At 39.0% G+C, this 21,532-nt stretch overlaps 1 protein-coding gene across 1 annotated transcript in view; it reads right to left on the bottom strand.

Annotated features, from left to right (window-relative positions):
- Positions 1-16,563, bottom strand: part of LOC145998345 (acetylcholine-gated chloride channel subunit acc-2-like) — a 58,507-nt gene extending 41,944 nt beyond the window's left edge. The window contains exons 1-4 of the mRNA XM_083134751.1: positions 16,506-16,563; positions 5,634-5,701; positions 4,168-4,391; positions 3,212-3,294 (exon numbers count right to left, since the gene is read on the bottom strand). Coding sequence (XP_082990877.1) covers positions 3,212-3,294; positions 4,168-4,376 — 292 coding nt within the window. The 5' untranslated portion in view covers positions 4,377-4,391; positions 5,634-5,701; positions 16,506-16,563. The remainder of the gene's footprint in view (positions 1-3,211; positions 3,295-4,167; positions 4,392-5,633; positions 5,702-16,505) is intronic.
- Between the last annotated feature and the right edge of the window lie 4,969 nt (positions 16,564-21,532).

Genomic DNA, 21,532 nt, shown 5'->3' with positions numbered 1-21,532 from the left:
ACAAATGTCATTTACTTGCCACTTGAAGTATTCCAATTACAAACGAAAATGTGTGCCATGGTGCTAATCCAAACTGAAACGTCCTTACAATGAGACACTAGTTCTTGATGAAAAACTACTTTAGTACTTTGTATGACCACCATTTGCCACTAATACTGCCACACACCTTCGAGGCATGCTTCTGATAAGCCTCCTGATATCCCTTTGAGTAAAGTTCTCCCATTCCTCGTGAAGGGCCACTTCAAGTTCCTGTAGGGTCTGGGGGCTCTTGGGCAGTTGCGGACCCTTCTATCCAAGATATCCCAGATGTGTTCAATCGGGTTTAAATCTGGGCTGTTGGCAGGCCAACGCATTGTCCGAATTTTGAGGTCATGTAGGACATTCCTTATGGCCACTGCAGTATGTGCCGTAGCATTATCGTGTTGCAGCAGAAACTCTGGACCTCCACCCACTACAATAGGCATCACATGATCCAGCACAACCTCCGCAATGTACCTGGCTGCATTAAGTTGGCCTCTGATGGTGACAAGGTCTGTTGTGTTGTCTAAACTGATGCCACCATTATTGAGCCAGCTCCAAATCTGTCACGTTCTAGGACTGCAGCATTTGTAAGACGCTCACCAGTGCGACGATAAACATGCACCCGTCCACCACAGTTTGTTAGGCGGAAATGAGACTCATCGGTAAACAATACCAATGCCAATGACAAAGTTGCTAGTTTCTGTGCTCTTAAGCAAACACTACTCGACTTCTCCTATGCTCAGCCTCAAGTCTTATTGTCTGTAGGGCCTTCTTGATCACAGACACCCTTCCCTAAGCCTATTTCTTACAGTTTGAGTACTTACATTTACTCCAGTAGTGGCCCGAAGATCATTTTTATGATCCTGAGCAATTGTAGTGTGGCATCGAAGAGTAAAATGTTTCAAATAACGGTCCTCTCGTGCTGATGATTTTCGTTTTCCACCTTGCCCTGGTCTTCTTTTGTGCCCGAAGATCATTTTTATGATCCTGAGCAGTCGGCAGTGTGGTGTCAAAGAGCACAATGTTTCAAATAACAGTCCTCGTGTGCTGATGCCTTCCGTTTTCAACCTTGCCCTGGACTTCTTTTGTAACTGCCTGTTTCTCTGTACCTCTTGTAAGCTCTGTCGATCACAGAAGGGGCCACATTAAACTCGGCCACATTAAACTCAGCCACCATTGTTCTGATAGACCTCCCCCCTTCGAGCATTGTAACTGCTCGGGCCACGTCAACCTTGCTCAGATGCCGCATGATGACTGACTAGTTGTACACACACACTACAGGAACGTGTACACAAACATACGCATCCTAGATTGTGCTTGACGTATGGACCTTTGCTGTGTGGCCACTTTGATTTTGCTCCATTCTTGCTATGTTTTTTTCCCCCTCATTGATGGTTGCACGAAAAATTTGTTTGGTTGATGATTTATGTACACAAACCATGAACAATCAATGTGCAACATAGTTTCTATCTGTAACCTTCGAATGTTTTCTGATTTTCGCAATGACAATAGTGTCCCTCTAATTGTTTTGACTAGTGTAATATCTCACAATATTTCATGTAATCATTTCATCCATTACAGAATACATATATTATCTTTATATTGTACTCGTAACATGTTTTACTAAATGTTACTATTATATAATAGACTGTATCACTAATATAAATACACACCTGCCAGTATTGAACTGTAATAGGCTAAGGTATAATTTTATTGTATCAACTCACTATATTATATTATTGTATTTCATTGTATTAATGTAATGTGAATACAAATTGACATGTCCAATGTCAGAGGTTGTAAATGCAAACATGTGATTCACGGGTGAAATCAGGGGCGGTTACTGATATTGTTGCAGTGTTACACAATGACCAGATATTTTACTATGAAATTTCATGCTTTTGGTTAGTATTTTTTTCATTGCTTTCGTATTAAATATATTGAACATAAACAAATAATTTTACCCTTGATTGCTTCAAAAAAGCTAATTCCATTATGATCCGTTAAAAAGAAGGAAACAACCTGCAAGATTTCACAGTATAAGAGTAGACGTACAGGTCGATGTTGGAGCACTGAAGCAACGGCCTCATTGCCTGATCTCTACAGCGAAGAGTATTGGGAGCGAGGTTCAACGCCGTTGTTCCTAACCTCGTGCCTAAGCCAACTTCTCGTTGTAGAGACTGTGCAACAAACTAAGTTCACCTACCAAGCGTAGACAGGGAAGAAGACTTCACGATGGACCGGCAGGAAATGCTGGGATCATAGTTATTTTTTACGCCATTAGAGAGCAACAGCATGGAGGCAGTAGGCAAGGTCATACTGTCCCGTGTCGTAGAGCAAGAGACAAAATGTCCACGTTAGGCAAAGATAAATATTTATTTTCTTTTGGGGAGAATTTTAACCTAATTTACTAACCTTACCACCAATCACCAATCCAAATTCACTTTAAAATATAACTTATCGTATACAAGTGGAGTGCTAGTTATCTTCCCTGATGTTGTAGCGTGGGCGCTGGGACTAATTGTATATTGTTATAGTTGCGATATTCAGTGTACTGTTGTTAAGTCATGTTCCAACTGATACCGATACCAATGCTTGAAAGTTTTAACAATTAAAAATTGTTCAAAATACTGATTAATATTATTGGGTGAGCCCAATTAGAAGCATCGATTTATCAGAGGTTTCCTTCAAAATATTCAACAGTTGAATCTGAACATTAAAGTACTTCTTACGTAACACAAAAAAACATAATTCTGCACAATATTGTTGCCGAACAAAAGGAAACTTCAAATTTTGCATGATTAATTATTAATTATACCACTTCGAAAGTATCACGTGGCATTTTGCAGATCCTGTGAAAGGGCCGGTACCAGTGAACAAAATACAACCGATACTTTCTGATACCGATACATCGACATCGGCTCAACCCGAATATAAATACATATAAAATTATGAATATAATTACATTATAAATATATAAAAATTGAAATTATATATAAATAAATTATATATATATATATATATATATATATATATATATATATATATATATATATATATATATATATATATATATATTCGCTGCAACCACCAACATTCCGAACCACAAGCTGCCACTGGATGAAATAAATCTAATCTAATCATTCTACCATGGGAATATACATGAAAACAACCTTGTTACAGTACTTACGCGAGAAAATGGTCAGAACACATGCATGATTATCCATGGGATAATTTTGAAAATCAAAAGAACACTGTTGTTTCAGAGATACTCTGGAAAGAAATTTAAAAATCAAAAGTGTATACAGGCATGTAAAGTTTACTTACTTCTGATTATTTTTTATGTATTTAACATATGTAATCTGACCAAATATCCTTTTATGCACCAAATGCGTAATTTTAAATTGCTTGAGAGAGATGAGTATGTTAAGGGCTTACTCTGTTATAAGTGGCTTCAACTGCCAATTCCTCTACTTAACTTTCATAAGCAACAAGAGAAGATTAAAATGTGTTTTGAAAATATTGACATTTGAGAGAAAGTTTAGAGTGACTCCAAATGAGGTTATTAGAGTACCCACAAATTCTCAATTACAATCACACAGCATAAAATAAACAAACAAGTCCCAATGTTTTGTCATCGTTTGCCCATATTGAAAAAATATATAATGCATAAATAAGGATAATCAATAAATAGGAAATTCCATACCCCTTTAGTCATATATGGAATGCTCATTTGTAAGGTGTTTAGTACTATGTGAATAATGTTATCGAAAAATTTGAAAGTAAATATGATGATTGCTGAGATTATGAATTAATTTTATTACAGTCATTTATTTTATTTTGACAAATCTAGTAATTTTATTTTTGTTTATAAAACTGACTGCGAAAATGAGGCTATATAACTTTTACCCTCATCCCAACTTCCGGCATACCAATGTACTATATGCATTGTTGTACTGATCATCGCTTACCTCCTTCAGTTCACTCTTCACTACTGGTAAAATGATCACCCATTTGGATCTCTGGCTGGGAACTGTTCAAGAGGACATACTGAAGACAACAACCACATTCCATATTTAACATATATCACATTATTGTAGTAACCCTATTTCTAACTGCAGAATTAGTATGAATATTTTTACGTACCCAAGGTATGCTCGTAGCATCTTGTTCTTCATTAACACATAGTAGTTCATGTCTGTGAAGCTTCGTCTTGTTTTCATCTCTTTCATATTAAGGACATACAGATCAGGAAACCACAAATTTTGAGAGAGAGAAATATCCAGGAGGGTAGGCATGTAACTGTAGTTTCCTATTTGCAAACGAGGCTCCGCCCACATCAAAGTGAGATACATGTCAAGGACAAATGACTGAAAATGAAAATGAAACAGATACAGAGTGAAGTGGTAAACATGTTGTAACATGTCCAAAGGAGGAGCACTGCCTACATTGTCTGTCTGAGAAAAGATCAGCCTAGGAACAATGGAGTCAGTGATTCTCTGAATTTAATAGGTGTGTCACCGTGGCCATGCGGTCTAAGGCGTCAGGCTTTGGACTCCGGCTATGGGACACGTGCAGGTCTCAAGTCTCCTGGGGAAAGCATAACAACTTTTCTCCTGAGATTTCAGCCTGTGTATGAGACCGGTGGCCACCCAGCATTGTGAGGAAATTGGGGAGCTATGAATTTCATTGTGCTAACCAGCCATCACCCTGTAACTAATTGGATGATCTCTCACCTCAGCAGGTGGGAGTGGGGCTGGCAGTTAGTAAGTAGGTCCTGGCCCTCACAGGCTGTTGCACCATGGTTTATTAACAAACATGAAACATGGAAAAGGAGATCGTTAAAAAAAAAGTTCGATTTCAATAAATTATTTGTAACTGCATAATGTTCGAAATAAGATAATGAGTTTAACGGTATCAGATTAACAGGAGATTCATGAGTTTTGCAAAATTACCTATTCATTGGCGGATTTAGTGGTAGGGGCAAATGATAAGGTTCTCTTGAATCTTACCTTATAGCTATTGTGGTTAGTGATATGTTTTTTGGTACAAAGGGAAAAAGTGTTGCCTTGAGAGCTAAGCATGTTGAGGAGCCAGCTACTGAAGGTTCTGGGTTAGAGTTCTGGCATAATCATTGTATTTTTCTATGTAAGTCTCACTGCAGATTTTCATCAAATCATCATTCATCCTCATTGTCACGATTAGCCAAAAGTGGTAGAAGGATTTCACAAAATTGATGTCTTTCTATTTTAGACTTACCTCTCTTGATATAAAATCAGTAGGTACAACTTCAAATATGATAGCACCAATTTAATCATATTAACATTTACATAATATATTACAAACAAGATAATCTAGTTGTACACCCCATTGTTGATTTTTACATACTATATTATACTGTATCCCGGGTATCTCTGGAGCAAACAAACAAAAACAAGTCTCTGAATACGTGAGAGGTGAAGTAAGTAACAGCCATTTGTAGAAGCGCACCCTGCTTTGCTCCACCAACTCACAGTCTTCCCTTTTCTACTGTTATGCACAGCCTTGCTCCACAAATTCTCAGAACAAAGTATAGGATGGAATTAGAAGAATAGCACAAAATGAACACTTACCCTTTGGATTTCATCCACATTCTGCAACTGCTCAATATAGAGTGAAATAAATACCTCCAGTGGTGGACCTACAACAAATAACTTGGTTCAGACATATTCTAGTGTGAGGTTGAGTTTTGTAATGAGGATCAAATCACACGGGGGTACCTAAGGAAATAAAAGGTAGAATCAAGTGTGGAACTCGTTGACTGTCTCTGCCCTGATTGGGTAGGATCAATTAATGAAATTGGGAAGCGATGTTGGTGGTTTGTCTCTCACCCATTGCTGGGTGTAGTCCATCCCTGGTCTCTCTGTGGTGGGTGGTGTCGAGTGGGTTCCTGTTGAAGCTAGCTGGAGCCACCAGAGGGATTGGTTGTGTTTTACTGATGTGAAGCACATGGTGACAGAGGCAATGGCATAATCTGCTGGGCTAAATTCTTCCATGTTTTAGCGACAGTTTAATGAATTCTTCTTCTTGCCAGGTGGGCCAGACTTGCTTCAATGCTTCTCGTTAATACTGCCACCACTTGGTGTTGCCTGGTCCTCTGGATACATCTTTTACTGTAGTATTTATTCTGTCCAAATGGCTCTGGTGTCCTTGACTCCAGGTGGCGAGGTGGAGTTTTCCCACCAGAGGTGAACTCACCACCAGCAAGGGTCATGCAGGCCTCTCACTAAGTTTGAAGAACGAAGTGGAAATTACTTATCTTTTCAGCTCTGCATCCAAAAGACATGCAAGGTGAGTGAACTGATCGAAGAAGATTTTTTTAAAAAAATGGTTTCTCTCCAAGTTTTCCCCAATTCCATCACCTACATATATATTAAATCTTTGAATATAATTTATGTACACTGACAGACTGTCAACAAAATCCACTACATTAAATTGTCATGTCCAATCTTCAATTGTACAGGGTTTATTAAGAACAACTAACTAACCAACTCTCTAGCCTTCTTAAGCCCGAAGGTTCATGGCTGCAGCAACACAGGCCTTCCATCTGTCCTTATCCTGAGCAAGATCTATATACTCTCTTACATCCCTACAGTGTTTCTTTCAGGCACCTTTCCAGGGGTGCGGAGCACCCCTGGAGGGAATCTACCGCCCCCCAGACAAAATTGTACAAGAAAAACCAAAGTATAAAACTTTTCTGCTACCGTTGTTTCCCTCGCATCAGACCTCATTACTTTGTGTTGCAAATATTTTTGCCTTTATATTTCCCTCTGTAAATAACAACGCCCACACTTGTCCAATCTTACAGAAGAAGCAGAATAAAACTGGCAACCACACTAGCCTTATCTCCTCTCACCCATCTCGAATGTGCAGTAGTGCTTTCTACACCAAAAGCGCCAACTCGTCATCAAAGCCGACGTGGTATTTTCTTTGTAATTGATACACAACAGTATATTTGTAAACGATAAGAAAATCGATTGTTGAGTCAAAAGTGGACTAACTGAAAAGTGTTGAGTTTTAAAAAAAAATCTTTATGCGATTGTTAGAATCTAGCCACTGCATTGCTTTTTTGTACCTTCGAGAATATGATCTGCAAAAATGTATTCGGACCGAACTGAAGAATATCAGATCTGAAGCGCACCTGGTTGCTGATGAAGATGCTAGGAAAACTTTCTGTGGGATGAAGGAATACACGGAAAGTGTAATTGAAGAAATGGAAAACAGGTTCAACGATCAATCTACCGATATCATGAGATTCGCAAATCAATTTGAAACCTTTCAGTTAGTAGTAGACTTGCAAGAGACCAAAGTCAAAAGATTTTGTGCTAATTTTTTCCATGCGGAAGGTGGAAGGCGTTCTTGCTGACCTCAAATCCTACACAATTTTTTGTCAAGTTGATGCTTGGTAATGGAATATATACAGAAGCTGACAAACCATTGGTGAAAATCTTAGAGAAGCTGACGTGGGATATTGCAAGTTGAAAAAGAACTCTGTGAAGTCCTTCTAACCATTCCCGTAACGACAGCCGGTGCAGAAAGGTTCTTTGAGTGCGATGAATAGGATACTAACTAGGACAAGAAGTAGAATGCTACCAGGAACTTTAATGCATTGCATGATAATAAGCATCAAGACCTAAGACCTAAGATTCCAACTGATGATTTTCTGGAGACACCAGTAGATTTATATGCCACGAAGAAAGCTCGCAGGAAAAGATTGCTGTAAATTCTTCATGCCATCTTAAGCTTTGCATGATGTGTTCTATTGAGTTTAATAATTGTAATATTTTTCCTAGTTCACCATTGTGGAATTTGTTCTGGATGATAAAATGTAAAAGTAGGTGATGTTTTGTAATTTACTATTTACTATTATAATGCTAATTGTACAAATTAATATTTTTAAATGTTCGACAACAGACTAATAAAAAGAAACGGAGACAAATAAAAAAAAATCTATGTCTTTCCACATTGAATTACTAAGTATACTTAGGTCACCGCATCCTACTTTATTTTTGTTACTCTACGTCATTTCCCACCTGTAACACTCAGCGTCAAGTCCATTGACGAACCACGAACGACCACTGGTAATTCTCAATGTTAAATGCACATATGTTGTATTTCGCAGATGAGATTCACAACACCCTCCCGCTTCTCTGCAATGCCCCCCAGAGCAAATTTTCTGATAGAAACACTGCATCCCTAACGTATATACCAGTGATGTGCACTGAGGAGTAGCTAGTCTAGCAGAGATAGATCAATCAATGTCACATCTCTAATTATTTTCAAATCACAATATTTATTGTCTTGTTAAAGCCGCAGTTCATATGCAATACTTTTTTTTTCACGCGCTTCTCGTCCCTCAGTGACATCAGCCGGCAGGACTAGATTAGCTGGCCTTTCCTTCGCCTCGCCAGTTCCAGGTAGAACTGACTGGCAGAAGGGAAAGGGAAGATTTCTGCCCCTACCTCCCTTGCCCCTCGCCCCTGCTGCAATGGTTGAAGGCCCGCGGTCTCAGGTCCTTCAGTCTATCTCCTATAGGACAGATAGGGGATTGGTTTCCCTTCAATTCCTTTGTAAATCCTCTAAAGAACTCAGGAGATAATGTCTGCAGTACTTATGTTCTCTGTATTTATGCACGTTGTATAATATGTAATCTATAATGTGGGATGTAAAAATATAGTTTTATTGTGAATGAAATGGGAACGTATTATGTGCAGACAAAAATACTTGGAAATGTTATGCTTTATTTTTATTTTTTTTCAATTATGGAAGATATAATGATTAAATAACAAATATTTGCTTACGCGCTCTCTTTTGCTCTCATCTAAGTAGTGTTTTATTTAAATATACTAATTTCTTGGCCTCCAACAAAAAAAAAGCAGGTAAGCTAAATGGTTATAAATACGAATGTATTTACTTATTTGGGCAAAAGAAGGCACGTTCTTATTATTGGTTTGGTTTATTTTACATCGCTTTTTTGCCACATTTGGTCATCGCAAAGATGAAGATGATTGATGATATGATGAAATTGATTAAGGAACCTCACAAAGAACGCTCAGGCCAGGATTCGAACTCGTGATGAACGAATGTTCTTGTTCGATGTGCTGTACTCTGCAGTCGTGCAGTGAAATATAAAATAATTTGGAATGAATTATGTATCACAGAGCTGAAGGAACCAAATTAATAGTATTGATTGATTGATATGTTGTTTTAACTTCACTTTGTGCCTAGTAAGGCTAATCCGAACTGGACCTACAGTTTAAAGTACGAATCTGAACTACTATGTGCTTCCACCGGGTATCGAACCTGGGACCTCTTCATTAGAAGGTGACGACACTACTACTACAGCATCGGGGAGGCCATGAATATTTTTGAAGAAAGTACAAAAAGTATCTATTATTACCAGTTCATCCCCCTTTTACTATGTTGAATATTTGCCACCTTCCATCACTTTTTCTAGCTGTAAAGATTAAATTGACATAATAAGTAGCTAATGAGCTTTTCGAAGTCATGAGGGACACTCATAAATAGAGAACTCTAGACTCCTGATTTCTAAGTGCCCTGCAGATGCACTGGAAGGAAATAATTATGTTTTTTGTTATTTAGTGTTGCTCTTTCATCAGCTAATCTTTGCCATGGCGATTGAACATTGATTAAATTAGACGGGTGAAGAGTAGTTACAAAGAAACACTGATGCACAGGCCAGGCTTCGAGCCTGGATCCTTCAGTAACGATTGTGAAATTAGGGAAATCAAGAAATAAAAAATCTTTCAAAAAACGACGAATCATATGCAAATATGGTGTTTCCAAAATCCAATTGAAAAATACCACTGCGAGAAAATGCAGTTTGCTTTACCGATACAACCATATCAGATTAGTTAGAGCTTTCCTCCTGTCTCTTTTTTGGCCTACCTCCCTGGGGGTAGTGGTTATCATAGCACACTATGACACCAGGGGACCCGGTTTCAAAGATGATACAATAAAATTGATGAAGGGATACATACAAGGAACACCCATGGCCAGGCCGGGATTCGAACCGTATCTCTACCTTCATAGTCAAATCAAATCGTTTTTGTTGTCATCGGTAAGAGGTTCGATTCCTAATGGAAACCCCAAAGTGTATGTGAGCTATTTGAGAATACGTATTGGCTCCAGTTTCGGAAAGAGGCTTGATGGGATTCGATGCATTGTCTACATGTTACTCCCCTCCCCCTTTCTTATATATATATATATATATATATATATATATATATATATATATATATATATATATCAGAGGCATATATTCGGGGCTATCTAGGCTATCTGCGAAGCCCAGACTCGGGGAATAAAACACAGAAAAAAATATCTATCAAAAAATGTGCATAAAATTTTTCATTTCAATAAGAAGATTTACCTATTTCTTAGAAGTTGGAAACATTGCCCACTTTCTTTGAATTCGCGAGACGGCTGGCCCAGATGGCGAGCAACTCCACAGGGGTGACGGGTAAGCTTGACAGGGCTCCGATCAATGTTGCAAACCAATTTTTCCCACCATGTAATTTCCCCAGGATCAGGGAATTGTGGAGTCAAACTGTTACAGGAGAGAGAACAGGGTTGCATATGGCAGGGAAAAAACCCCTCTGAAAAGAGGTCGTTGACCTTCAAACAACTAGAGATACAGTGGGGAGTAGAAAATTGTTGGCTGAGCGGGAATGGTTTACCAAAATGACAAGGACCAGTTCTAGTCTAGATCGCGTCGAGTGGTCTTGGTGCGTGAAATTTATTTAGAGGCAGCGTGTGAATACAGTAGTGAGTGGATTGTATTTTTGTGAATGATATGTGCTGTGTGTTGTGTAGTGAACTGAAATGAGGGACATAATTAACAAGTTGTCTTTTCGGCTTACGAATTACGATAAGCTCCAAATCGTTGTGGATTTTTCTTGTATGAGCAGATATGCTAATGGGGATTGGACCTACAGTTAAAGTGGTATCTAAACCACCATGCATCGAACCCAGGACCCCTTAGTTTCAAGGCAACGATATTTTTACTTCACCAACAAGAAGTACCCGAACTTAAAATCGTGAAAATAGGTAGGTTGAAATTTTATTTTTATTCTCGTATACAGGGTAAATCAAAATGATGGACCCGATTTCAGACATTTATTCTGTGAAATATAATAAACAAATGTTATTGTGAGACATGTGCTAAGAAAGGTAAATTGTCAAAGTTTTTTTCAAACAAATCACAAGTGTTCTATGTGAGCACCTTGCGTAACACGGCACACATCAAGCCGATAGTCTATCTCCTCCCAAACCTTGTGTAGCATGTTGCAGTCAATATCAGCAATGGCTGCTGTGATGCGAGCACGCAGGTCATCCAATGTTGTTAGAAGTGGTGGTATGTAAACATGATCCTTGACAAAACCCCACATGGAGAAATCACATGGGGTCAAGTCAGGGGAACAAGGTGGCCAATGAAGGAGAGGTCGATCCTCCGTAGATGCACCGCCTATCCAACGTTGTTCCAATGCCCCATTGAGATGGTCCCGAATGCTGCCATGGTAATGCGTGGGGGGCACCATCCAATTGGAGAATGAAATCTGCGCTATCCTCTGCAAGCTGTGGAAGAAGCCATAGTTGCAGCATATCAAGGAAAACAAGTCCTGTCACAGTATGTTCATGGAAGAAAAAGGGTTCATAAATCTTTTCATGGGAAATGGCACAAAAGGCATTCACTTTGGGAGAATATTGTTCTTGTTCCACAAATTCATGGGGGTTAGCAGTTCCCCAAATCCGTACGTTGTGTCTATTCACTTTCCCTGAAAGGTGAAAAGTTGCTTCATCACTCAGAGAACCCATCCGTTTCCATTTATGTGAGGAAATCAGCACAGGAGGATGCGCGTAAAGCATAATCAGTGTCTTTTAAGGCTTGAACTAGTTACAAGCGGTAGGGTTTCATTTGGAAACGTTTCCGCACAACCCGCCAGACAGTTTTCTGTGGAAGTTGAAGTTCTCTCGCTGCCCGGTAGGTGGACTTCTGTGGACTCCGCACGGAACATGTGCACACTTGTTCCACTCTCTTCCCCAGTCGACGGATGGCCAGTCGATTTTCGTTTACAGATTCAGCCCCAATCTCTGAAATGTTCATACCACTTACGAATGGCCTTCCCCGTAGGTGGTTCTCTCAGATATTTGGTACGGAAATGCCGTTGCACACTAATCACAGACTTGTTCACATGATAATCAAGCACACAGAAAGATCTCTGTTCTCCAGTCAACGCCATCTTCCTGCTTGCTGCTGGCTCCTAGCGGTAGAAAGTGGAAACACTGCGTGGAAACTAAACTTTGAAAGTTAACCTTTTGAAGCGCATTTCTCACAATAACATATGTTTATTAGATTTCACAGAATAAATTTCTGTATTCGGGTCCATCATTTTGACTTACCCTGTATAGGCCTACATAATATTTCACAATATGGGCCTCTCATTTATGCAAATAAGAATGAAATTCTTGAAATCCTTTCCTTACTGACGGTGTATATTTCCATGTTTTATTTATGAGGTATATATTTTTAATCACAGTCACATCACTTCAATCCGCCACCCCAAATGAGTTAAAAAAACAAAAATACCCCCACCAGCAAATTTTTGTCCATTCGAACATTATGATATGTTGCGATAGCCCAGGTTCTTAACCCAGTATACGCCACTGATATATATATATTTATATATATATATATATATATAAAAGCCCTTGGTTGGCATTAGGTCTCAAAGGACCGTTGTTTTCCTAGCTGCACAGACACAGAAGTGGTAGGAACCACTCCCACTCACCTTCTCCTCGTTTCCTGCCAAGAAACAAGTGCCCCTCGGAAACATCACTGGACAAGAGAGACGAGAGATGCCGCAGTTTACAAGTATCATAAAAAAAGGTTGCCAACTATTAGACTTTTTGCAAAGCTACAGAATTTATAGAATCACCCTCCGGATAGTGTATAAACTTGCATAATACAATCCTGCGTAGTGCATCTAGTAATCCAGTAAAATAAATGTATGTTATTCAAAAATTTTGTTGCGCGAATACTTGAATTGGATTTTAAAAATATTCATATTTCTCTAGTCTTTCAGTGGGATAGAAGAACTGAAATGAAACAAATATTGGCAACCATGTCTCGTGACCCTTGGTGAAAAGAGGGTACGGGGGTTAGTTAAAATAGTTGCTTCCCCGGTTGCTTTCGTTCTGAGCTGTGAGTGAGGACGTGAGTGCTATTGCGATTCGAGAAGGTTTTCATAGTGCGTTTTTAAGCAAAGAAAAAGTTCGTTGTGTGTTTGTGCGTGTGTAGTGTGTGCCTGCATATGTGTTTGTGTGTAACAAATCAAATGTCCGAAGAAAATCAAGATCTTGTGGCCAACATTCTTCAGAGACCATTTGCTTGCAGGACATTTGAAGAAAAGACAACACTGATAAAGAACGGTCGACCAACTCCACCTCTTCAAATATCGCAACAGAAGAAGAATTACATGTGCCATTTCTTACCATCTAATTACGATAAGACTTACTGGTTGACAGTACAACAAATAACAAACTATATTGCTGGAATTGCCTACTTTTCAGCACAGACAGAAATTCGTCTTGAATGAAATCAGGTTTCTGTAATTTAAGGGGGTTTACCAAGGCTGTAAAAGTTCACGAAACATCCCTAACACATATTAAAGCATCTTTTGCCTTATCTACATTTGGCAATGTGAGAATCGAAACTCAACTTAGTTGGCAGGTTAGAAAGGAGAGGTTGCTGCATAATGAAACCATAAAAACAAACAGGGAACTTTTGAAACGCTTGATAAACGCAGCTTGCTTTCTAGGACAACAAGAACTTGCATTTCGTGGTGAGGATGAAACAGAAAGTTCAGTGAATCGGGGCAACTATGTAGAACTTCTTAATTACATTGCCCAATATGACACTTTGCTAAAAAAAAAAAAAAAATCATCTTCAAAGTGCAACAGTTTTCAAGGGCATTTCAAACAGAATCCAAAACGACTTGATTGAATCTATTGGACGTGCTCTTTACAGCTAAATTCAGAATGAAATCACATCATCGAAATTTGTTGCAATCATGGCTGCTGAGACAACTGATGTCACAAATAAATCTCAGTTGTCAATGGTATATCAGTACATTAATGATGGCCACATGGTTGAGAGATTTTTTAGTCTTTGTGATGTTAGTGCTAACAATAGAGCCCAAGCTGTTGCTGATGTCATTGTCGCAAATATAGTAAATATGGGCTGTTGTGACAAAATTATAGCACAAACGTACGATGGAGCTGCTGTAATGGCTTCGAGCCTGAATGGAGTGCAAGCAATCGTGAAGGAATCCTTTCCTGAAGCGGTTTTTGTTCATTACTATGCACACGTTTTACTGTAACAAAGTGCGTCAAATATTTCAGAATGTCGTATTTTTTTTGCCACCTTAGGTGGATTGGCAGCATTTTTTTCTCGGTCGCCAAAATATTCAAAATATTTAGAAGAGTTCCTGAAACACCGTCTCCCAAGCATCTGCCCAACCAGGTGGAACTATTCATTGCATCTTGTAAACACTGCACGAAAAGAAAGAAAGCATACGTGAAGTGTTTTGTGTCATGATCGACCACAACAATGAACTTGAAAGAGATGTTTTGGAATCTGTAGAGGGTCACTTAGCAAACATGGAAAATTTTCAATTTTGTTTCCTTCTTGCTGTTTTCCATCGAATATTCATGCACACAGATGTTCTCCTTTTCCTACCTTCAGAAGCAAGCTTTGGACATTGTATACTGCAGACATAAGGTGTCGGAAACTTTAATGGCGATTCAGTCTCTAAGGAATTCTTTTGATGAAATTTATAATGAAACTGTCACTGATGTGGGGCCCCCACATAGAAGACCATGTAGTTCCAATGCTTCGTTAGATCCGAAGTCAAATTCCAAGCATTTGTTCATTGAAATATTAGATAATATACAACAACAGATTCACACCAGATTTCAGGACTACAATAGCATTTCATTTTTGAGCCTTTTGGACACATCCAAATTTCAGACACATAAACATCAATTTCCTTTGGAACATTTCAGGAACCTAATTGCAAGCTACGGTCATTTCTTTGATGAAGTTCTGTTGAAAAATGAGTTGGTCGTAGCTTATTCTTCTGATGAATTTGCAGACAAATCTCCTCACCAGCTGCTACTTTATATGAGCGCAACACCTGTTGGGAAGGCAATGCCACAGCTTCTCATACTAGCCTCCTTGATCTCTACAATGCTGGTAACGACGGCCACCGTGGAACGATCGTTTTCAGCAATGAAAAAAATTAAGAACTACGTGAGAAACAGATGCGGACAAATTCATATTTCTAATCTTGCGCTTATATAAATTGAATCAAGACTGCTGAGTGAACTAAAGGCACAACATACATTTTTTGAATATGTAATTAACCACTTCGCTACAGCAGAGCATCGAATGGACTTCACATACAAATAGGTAAGGCTTTGGATTTGTTTTGCATTTCATGTTGTACAGTCACAGGCACCAAGTTTCGCATCCATATAATACTACAGGCAAAATTACTGTTTTGTATATTTTAACTTTTAGTTTGATATTAAAGGAGAAGACAAAAGTTTATGAAGAGAAAAGTAAATGCATTTCCTGAATTAAGCCTGCTTTTTATTTCTTCTTTAATATCATTTCCATTTGTAAGTATTACTCCTAAGTAATACTGGAAACTGGTTCAAACAAGTTGTTTTCAATAATTAGATTTTGATTATTACCTAACACTTGGTTTCGGCCCGTAAGCATATATTTAGTTTTCTCTTTGCTAGCTTCCAAACCTATCTCTTTAGCTGCTTTGAAAAATATTTTAGCATTATTCTTAATTGTATTTACATCATCCCCCAGTAAGTCTACATCATCTGCAAATGCTAACAGCTGAGGGGGGGGGGCTGTCCAGCCACTAATGCTAAGCCTTGTCTACAAAGGGAAAGTACAAGGTTCTGCACCCCTTCCCCCTCTCCAGATTTTGGCACCTAATTGCCGCTAATGGGTAGATATTATTTCCAACATGATGAAATATATTCACAAAAAAATCCCACAATGACCAACAAGTCTTGTGTACCAATATCTACTCATAATACTGATAATTATCACAGTGTATTTTTGAGGAGAGTCATAAATAGCAATACTTTCACTGAAACAAATTTGAAAGTTAATATTTGTATTAATAATTCTTATAATAACAATACTGAAATCCAACCCTTTGAACCCATCTAGAATAAATGTTTAAATACACTGTTTCTACATAGATATAAAGAACAGCATTCAAACTTGGAGTTTATAATAATGTGACCTCAGCTGAAACAATTTTTAAGGCACTAAAAGGACACACATAGCTTAACAATGGTATGCTCAATTACCACTTATGTTACATGGCACTCACCATTCTCTGGTATAGGTAGTATGTTCTTGTTGTAGTTTTTAGGTAATGTAACATTCAATTCATTAGGGTTGTTTCCACATGTAACGCCAAGCAGACAAATAGTTATTCTGTAATACATAAAAATGTTATGACATTAAGTTTTAAAATTTGAATTACAATATATTTATTATGTATTTGAGATAATTTCAGACACAGTACATATTGACCATTTTACATTTATATAATCAATAATGAAGAAAAAATAACATAAAAACAGTTCCAAGATGACAAGATTTATATTATAATAAGCAATATTTATTCTGATGGATGACCAAAAGGACATAATTGGAGTTGGAGGGAGTTGATGGGAGAAGTACAAGGGTTGGATAAAAAGTAATGGCAACACTGCTGTCCCATGACAGGGGCGAGTCACAGCACCACAACCGTTTCGTGGTTGATAAAGGAATGTCAGACGAGGAAGTATAGTGAGTGGGGTGCGATTGTATGTTTTCAGTCAAAAACAGCAGAGGACGAGAGTGCAAGCGCCCTAACAATATGTTTAGGCAAGAAGAACAACGTCTCTTAGGCAGACGGTCAACGCAGCCTACTACTGCAGCTTCTTGCAACACCACCTTCGTCTCGCATTAAGAAGGAAGCGACAGCACGGTGTCCCATCATCCTGCTTGACAATGCAAAGTGTCACACTGCGAACACTGTGACGGCGCTCCTGCATAACTGATAGTGGGAGGTACTGGAACATCCGCCGTATTCACCGGTATGAGACCGTGTGATTATGACCTTTTTGCCAAAATGAAGGAACCACTGGGCGGGAAGCACTACGACATGCGCGAAGCCATCATACGTGCTATAGGGTGGTCACTGTAGGACATCGACAGAGATGGACGCGCTGACGGTGTACGATGCCTTCCATACGTGTGGCAGAAGGTTGTAGAGATTGGGGGGGGGGGGGCGATTACATTGAAGGAATGTAACACGTGCTCCTCTGCCAATACAGTCAAGTATCAATTATACCAGTGTTGCCATTACTTTTTATCCAACCCTTGTAAATTGTTTTTGAAATTTAAGACTTGGCTTTTCTGTATAAGGTAAGGCAAAGTAAAGTTTCCCATTCAAGCCAGTCAACAAGGTAATGTTACCACAATGTTGTGGCAAAGTTGTTACAATGTTGAATGTATGTTGACACAATGTTGTGTCAACGTTTAAGGGTCATTTATTTCAACATTGCTGCAACGTAGGTTGACAACGTTGTGGCAACATATACTGAACATTACGTAGCAACGTTAGGTATGTAAGGGGTTAACGTTGCCACAATGTTTTTGCAACATTACCTTGCTGCCTGTGTAATTTACGAATATAACAATGCATTTTTAAAATATGGTTATTTTGCATGGTAAGCTATTAGCAATCTTGCAAAGGCATTTTTGTATATAATACATATGCATAACAGGAAAAACTCATGTTTGTAACGTCACAGTTTCTCTTTACATATTATAAAAACTTTTCCTTCCACCAAAATAGGCAATTGTTTGTCTGGAGAGTTTGATGAATTAACCAATCTCTAATTACACCTGGTAATCAGTTTCTTTTTGCAGTACTTAGCACCTGATTATATAGTCTGGGATAAAAATATTTACCATGGGAGTTTCACTTGTATTCACCACATTACATTTTCTGATCTTCCTTACAACTTCAATATTCACACATATTTCGAAGGATAATAAAACACATTTTTTCACTAATTACAATCGAAGATATCCTTATTTATGTTACTAAAACTTATGTTTGTTTTGCATTTGAGTCGCACTGCCATCTAGTGTATGCTGTAGGAAATATAAGGTTTGGTGGTCAGTGCACACACAAATTCAGATTAAATAAAACACTCCGATCTGACACTTGTGGCGCTCATGGTGGTGACCATCCAAACTAAGGCATATTCAGTGGAATGTTTTTTATAACATTGATGCAACGTTATCACAATGTTGTTCCCCTACATATAACATTCATCATAAATGCAACATACATACAACGTTGTGGCAACGTTAGTGTGTTGACTGGGAAATAGCTCCATACCATGATGATAAAATTAGGGGATGTAGGGGAAGGCCCCATACATTTTAATAATATTTTGGTTAGGTACTATGATTATATATATTATTAAATAATATTTTGTTGGACATTCTTGATCTCAGCCGTTTTTGGAGGTGATGTGATCAGCACCACATGCTGGCCTCCTTAACCTCCCCCCCCCCAGGCTGAGGTGAACCCCAGAGCTTCTTTATGCAGGGAGAAGGCTGGAAGAATTCTGACCTTATAACATCCACCCTAGAAATCGAACCTGGGTCTACCACGTAGCAGTCAGATGCCAACTAGACCACCATGCAGTGGCGGATTACCAAATAGGCCCACTAGGCACGTGCCTAGGGGCGGCAACTCTTGGGGGCGGCCAATCTCTTTTTGCAGAATATCAAGAATAATAAAAAGTGTCTTACGTACACAGTGACAATTTAGACGTATGAAACCAATGTTTCAAATCAACGGCTTGCAAAACTTTCGCTTCATACGAAAGAAACCTTGATGTATCGGATTTATGTGTTATCAAGAAATGTTTCGTCTGCTCTGCCTCCTTCAGGCGTTAATCAATTTTTTTTCTAATTTCGTGCTGTGGCTTTTATCGCTTACAATGACAATGCAAGCCGCCCAGCCTTTGTTGGTTTGTTTTTGTAAATACATACCCCTCGATCTTCCACTAAGCTTTTGTTAATGGCCAGGCAGGAAAGACGACTGATTGTTTGAAACTCGCATCTGTAACAATGCCAGTAATGCAGTCTTAAAAAAAATAAACACGTAAACACTGCTGATAAGTGTGCGAGTGAGTGCAGCTTTTGCGTGGACCGCAACTAGTTTCTGTCTTACTGTATTCTCTGGCTGGTGCATTCAGTTTGTTGCTATTATAGTGCGTTTGCGATTTGGTGTTTTTTAAAATTATTTTATGCAGCAGGCATCATGAAGCGAACAAAGTTAAGTGGGGCGGCTTATCGTAAACTTGCAAACGAAAAGCGTGAAAGAGAAGCAACCTTACAGAAAAAGCTTTGTACAGTGGACACGTTTTTTAGGCGAAAGGAACAAGTCATTTCCGAAAGATGTTCAAAAATTGAAGTGGAAGCGGCTACATTGAGTGAACTGTGTGAAATGCAAAATGTCGAAAATATTGTGGGTTTAGTGGAGGAAGAAAGTGCACCTGAGGTAGTGTCCCCTCATTTCGTAGGAGTTACTGATTGTGGCAGTGAGAGTACAAATTTCGTCAGTGACGATCCTGCCGAGTGGTGTCTGAATGAGTCTACAGTTGACATTCTTCTAAGACGTGGAATTAATGAGAATGCTGAAAACGTTGTTTGTTATTGCTTTTTATCCTTTGTTTTTTATTTCAGTGTCTTCACTAATTTTTATATTAGCCTGTAAAAATACTGCAAATAAGTTACTACTTTTCTTTTCAGAAGGGCGCACAATAAGTTTGTGCCTAGGGGCGGCGAGGAAGCTTAATCCTCCACTGCCACCATGGCTCATTTTCTGTGTAAAAGAGGTTGGAATTCTGTATTGTGTACATAGACATGAGAAATTTGAAGCAAATCTTGCTATTGACAATTTTGTATACATAGTTAAAATCATTCATTGAGCTATGCTGATATGGGGACAACAAATTTAGAAAGGACTAAAGGTGTTTTTTGAAAGGGTGCAAATTGAAGCAGCTCTGTAACCAACTGTGGAGAATAAGACATTGAAAACAGAATTATTCTCGAGAATTATTATCCCCTCCCAATACATCTGTTTGTGTTCAACAAGTAAGAAACAGGGAAATAGGAAAGAAATACCTTGCTTGGGTTTGTGCTACTGAAAATTGAAGAAGTGTTTCAAACTGCAAGCAAAATTTACTGAAGAATTATTTTGCAATATTTGTCATCAAAGTAAAATTTTCAGCAAATACAGAACAGTTTCCCGGGGCCACGTGGACGTTTGCCGGGGCCAGTGACCCCGCGTGACCCCCCTAACGACGTCCCTGTGGGTGGGTGTCCTATTTTATTAGGTTGGGAAAATTGCTAACTTTGAGTGGACAATGCCTATCCAGCTTCCCCTTTAGTTACAGCTCTGAACTTTATATTTGCCGAAAATAACTTTCCAATCTTGATGGCACACACACACAGATTTCTGCACTTGGGGTGAGAATAGATTCTGGCACTCCACTAAACAGTTAGTGAACTGAAAGAGTATCAGATTGTAATTATATAAATTACCCAGCGGCGTGCATTCTGGGTACTCAAGGTACGCACTGCGTACCCACAACAACGTAAGAAAAAATAATAATTTTCCACACCTTCTCGGAGCATGAAAATTCAACTATCGTCTCTCCGAAACCCCTTCCACTGCCAGAAATTCTACCTTCCGTCCGAGAACGCTGCTGCCTTGCGCGAGTAGCCTGGCCCTCCAGGCAGTCCCGAATGATCCCGATTGTGCCTTCGGTGTTGCCCGCACCCACCCCATCCACCGTGGCTTCTGCCGATTTCCACGAGCAAAAGCTGCTGCCTCTGTTGGGTACCCTAGAAATTCGGAGGGCAATCCCCATTGGCTCCGATCAACCCCCACCATATGTTTGGGTCTTCCCGCGCTCATCCCACGGTGCATTTTCCTGTTCAAAGCACATGGTTCTAAGAAGCCAGGGTACCTAAGATTTTGGCAGCGTCTGCAGTGTTGGTAGTAGTCAACATATATTTTTTCTCTAATGTTTAGTTTACTAACATTGGACAGACACGCTTAGATAAATTAATCCCTGTGCTTTGGTTGCAATAAAAATGCGTTATAAAAATTGATTACTGACATAGAAATCGGAGCGGAAGGCAAGAAAATGTTTATCGGGAGGTGAGGGAAATGGAGTGATCGACTGAGCATTGCGTTTTACCTGAAACCTTTTTCGGCGTTGTCATGTCAATGTGTCAGAGGGAAATTATATGGACAATTTGCATGTTTCACACCAT

The sequence above is a fragment of the Lepisma saccharinum genome, chromosome 14, assembly GCF_977018435.1.
Source record: "Lepisma saccharinum chromosome 14, izLepSacc3.1, whole genome shotgun sequence".
Taxonomy (NCBI): Eukaryota; Metazoa; Arthropoda; class Insecta; order Zygentoma; family Lepismatidae; genus Lepisma; species Lepisma saccharinum.
This window is presented reverse-complemented; position numbering and strand designations above follow the sequence as displayed.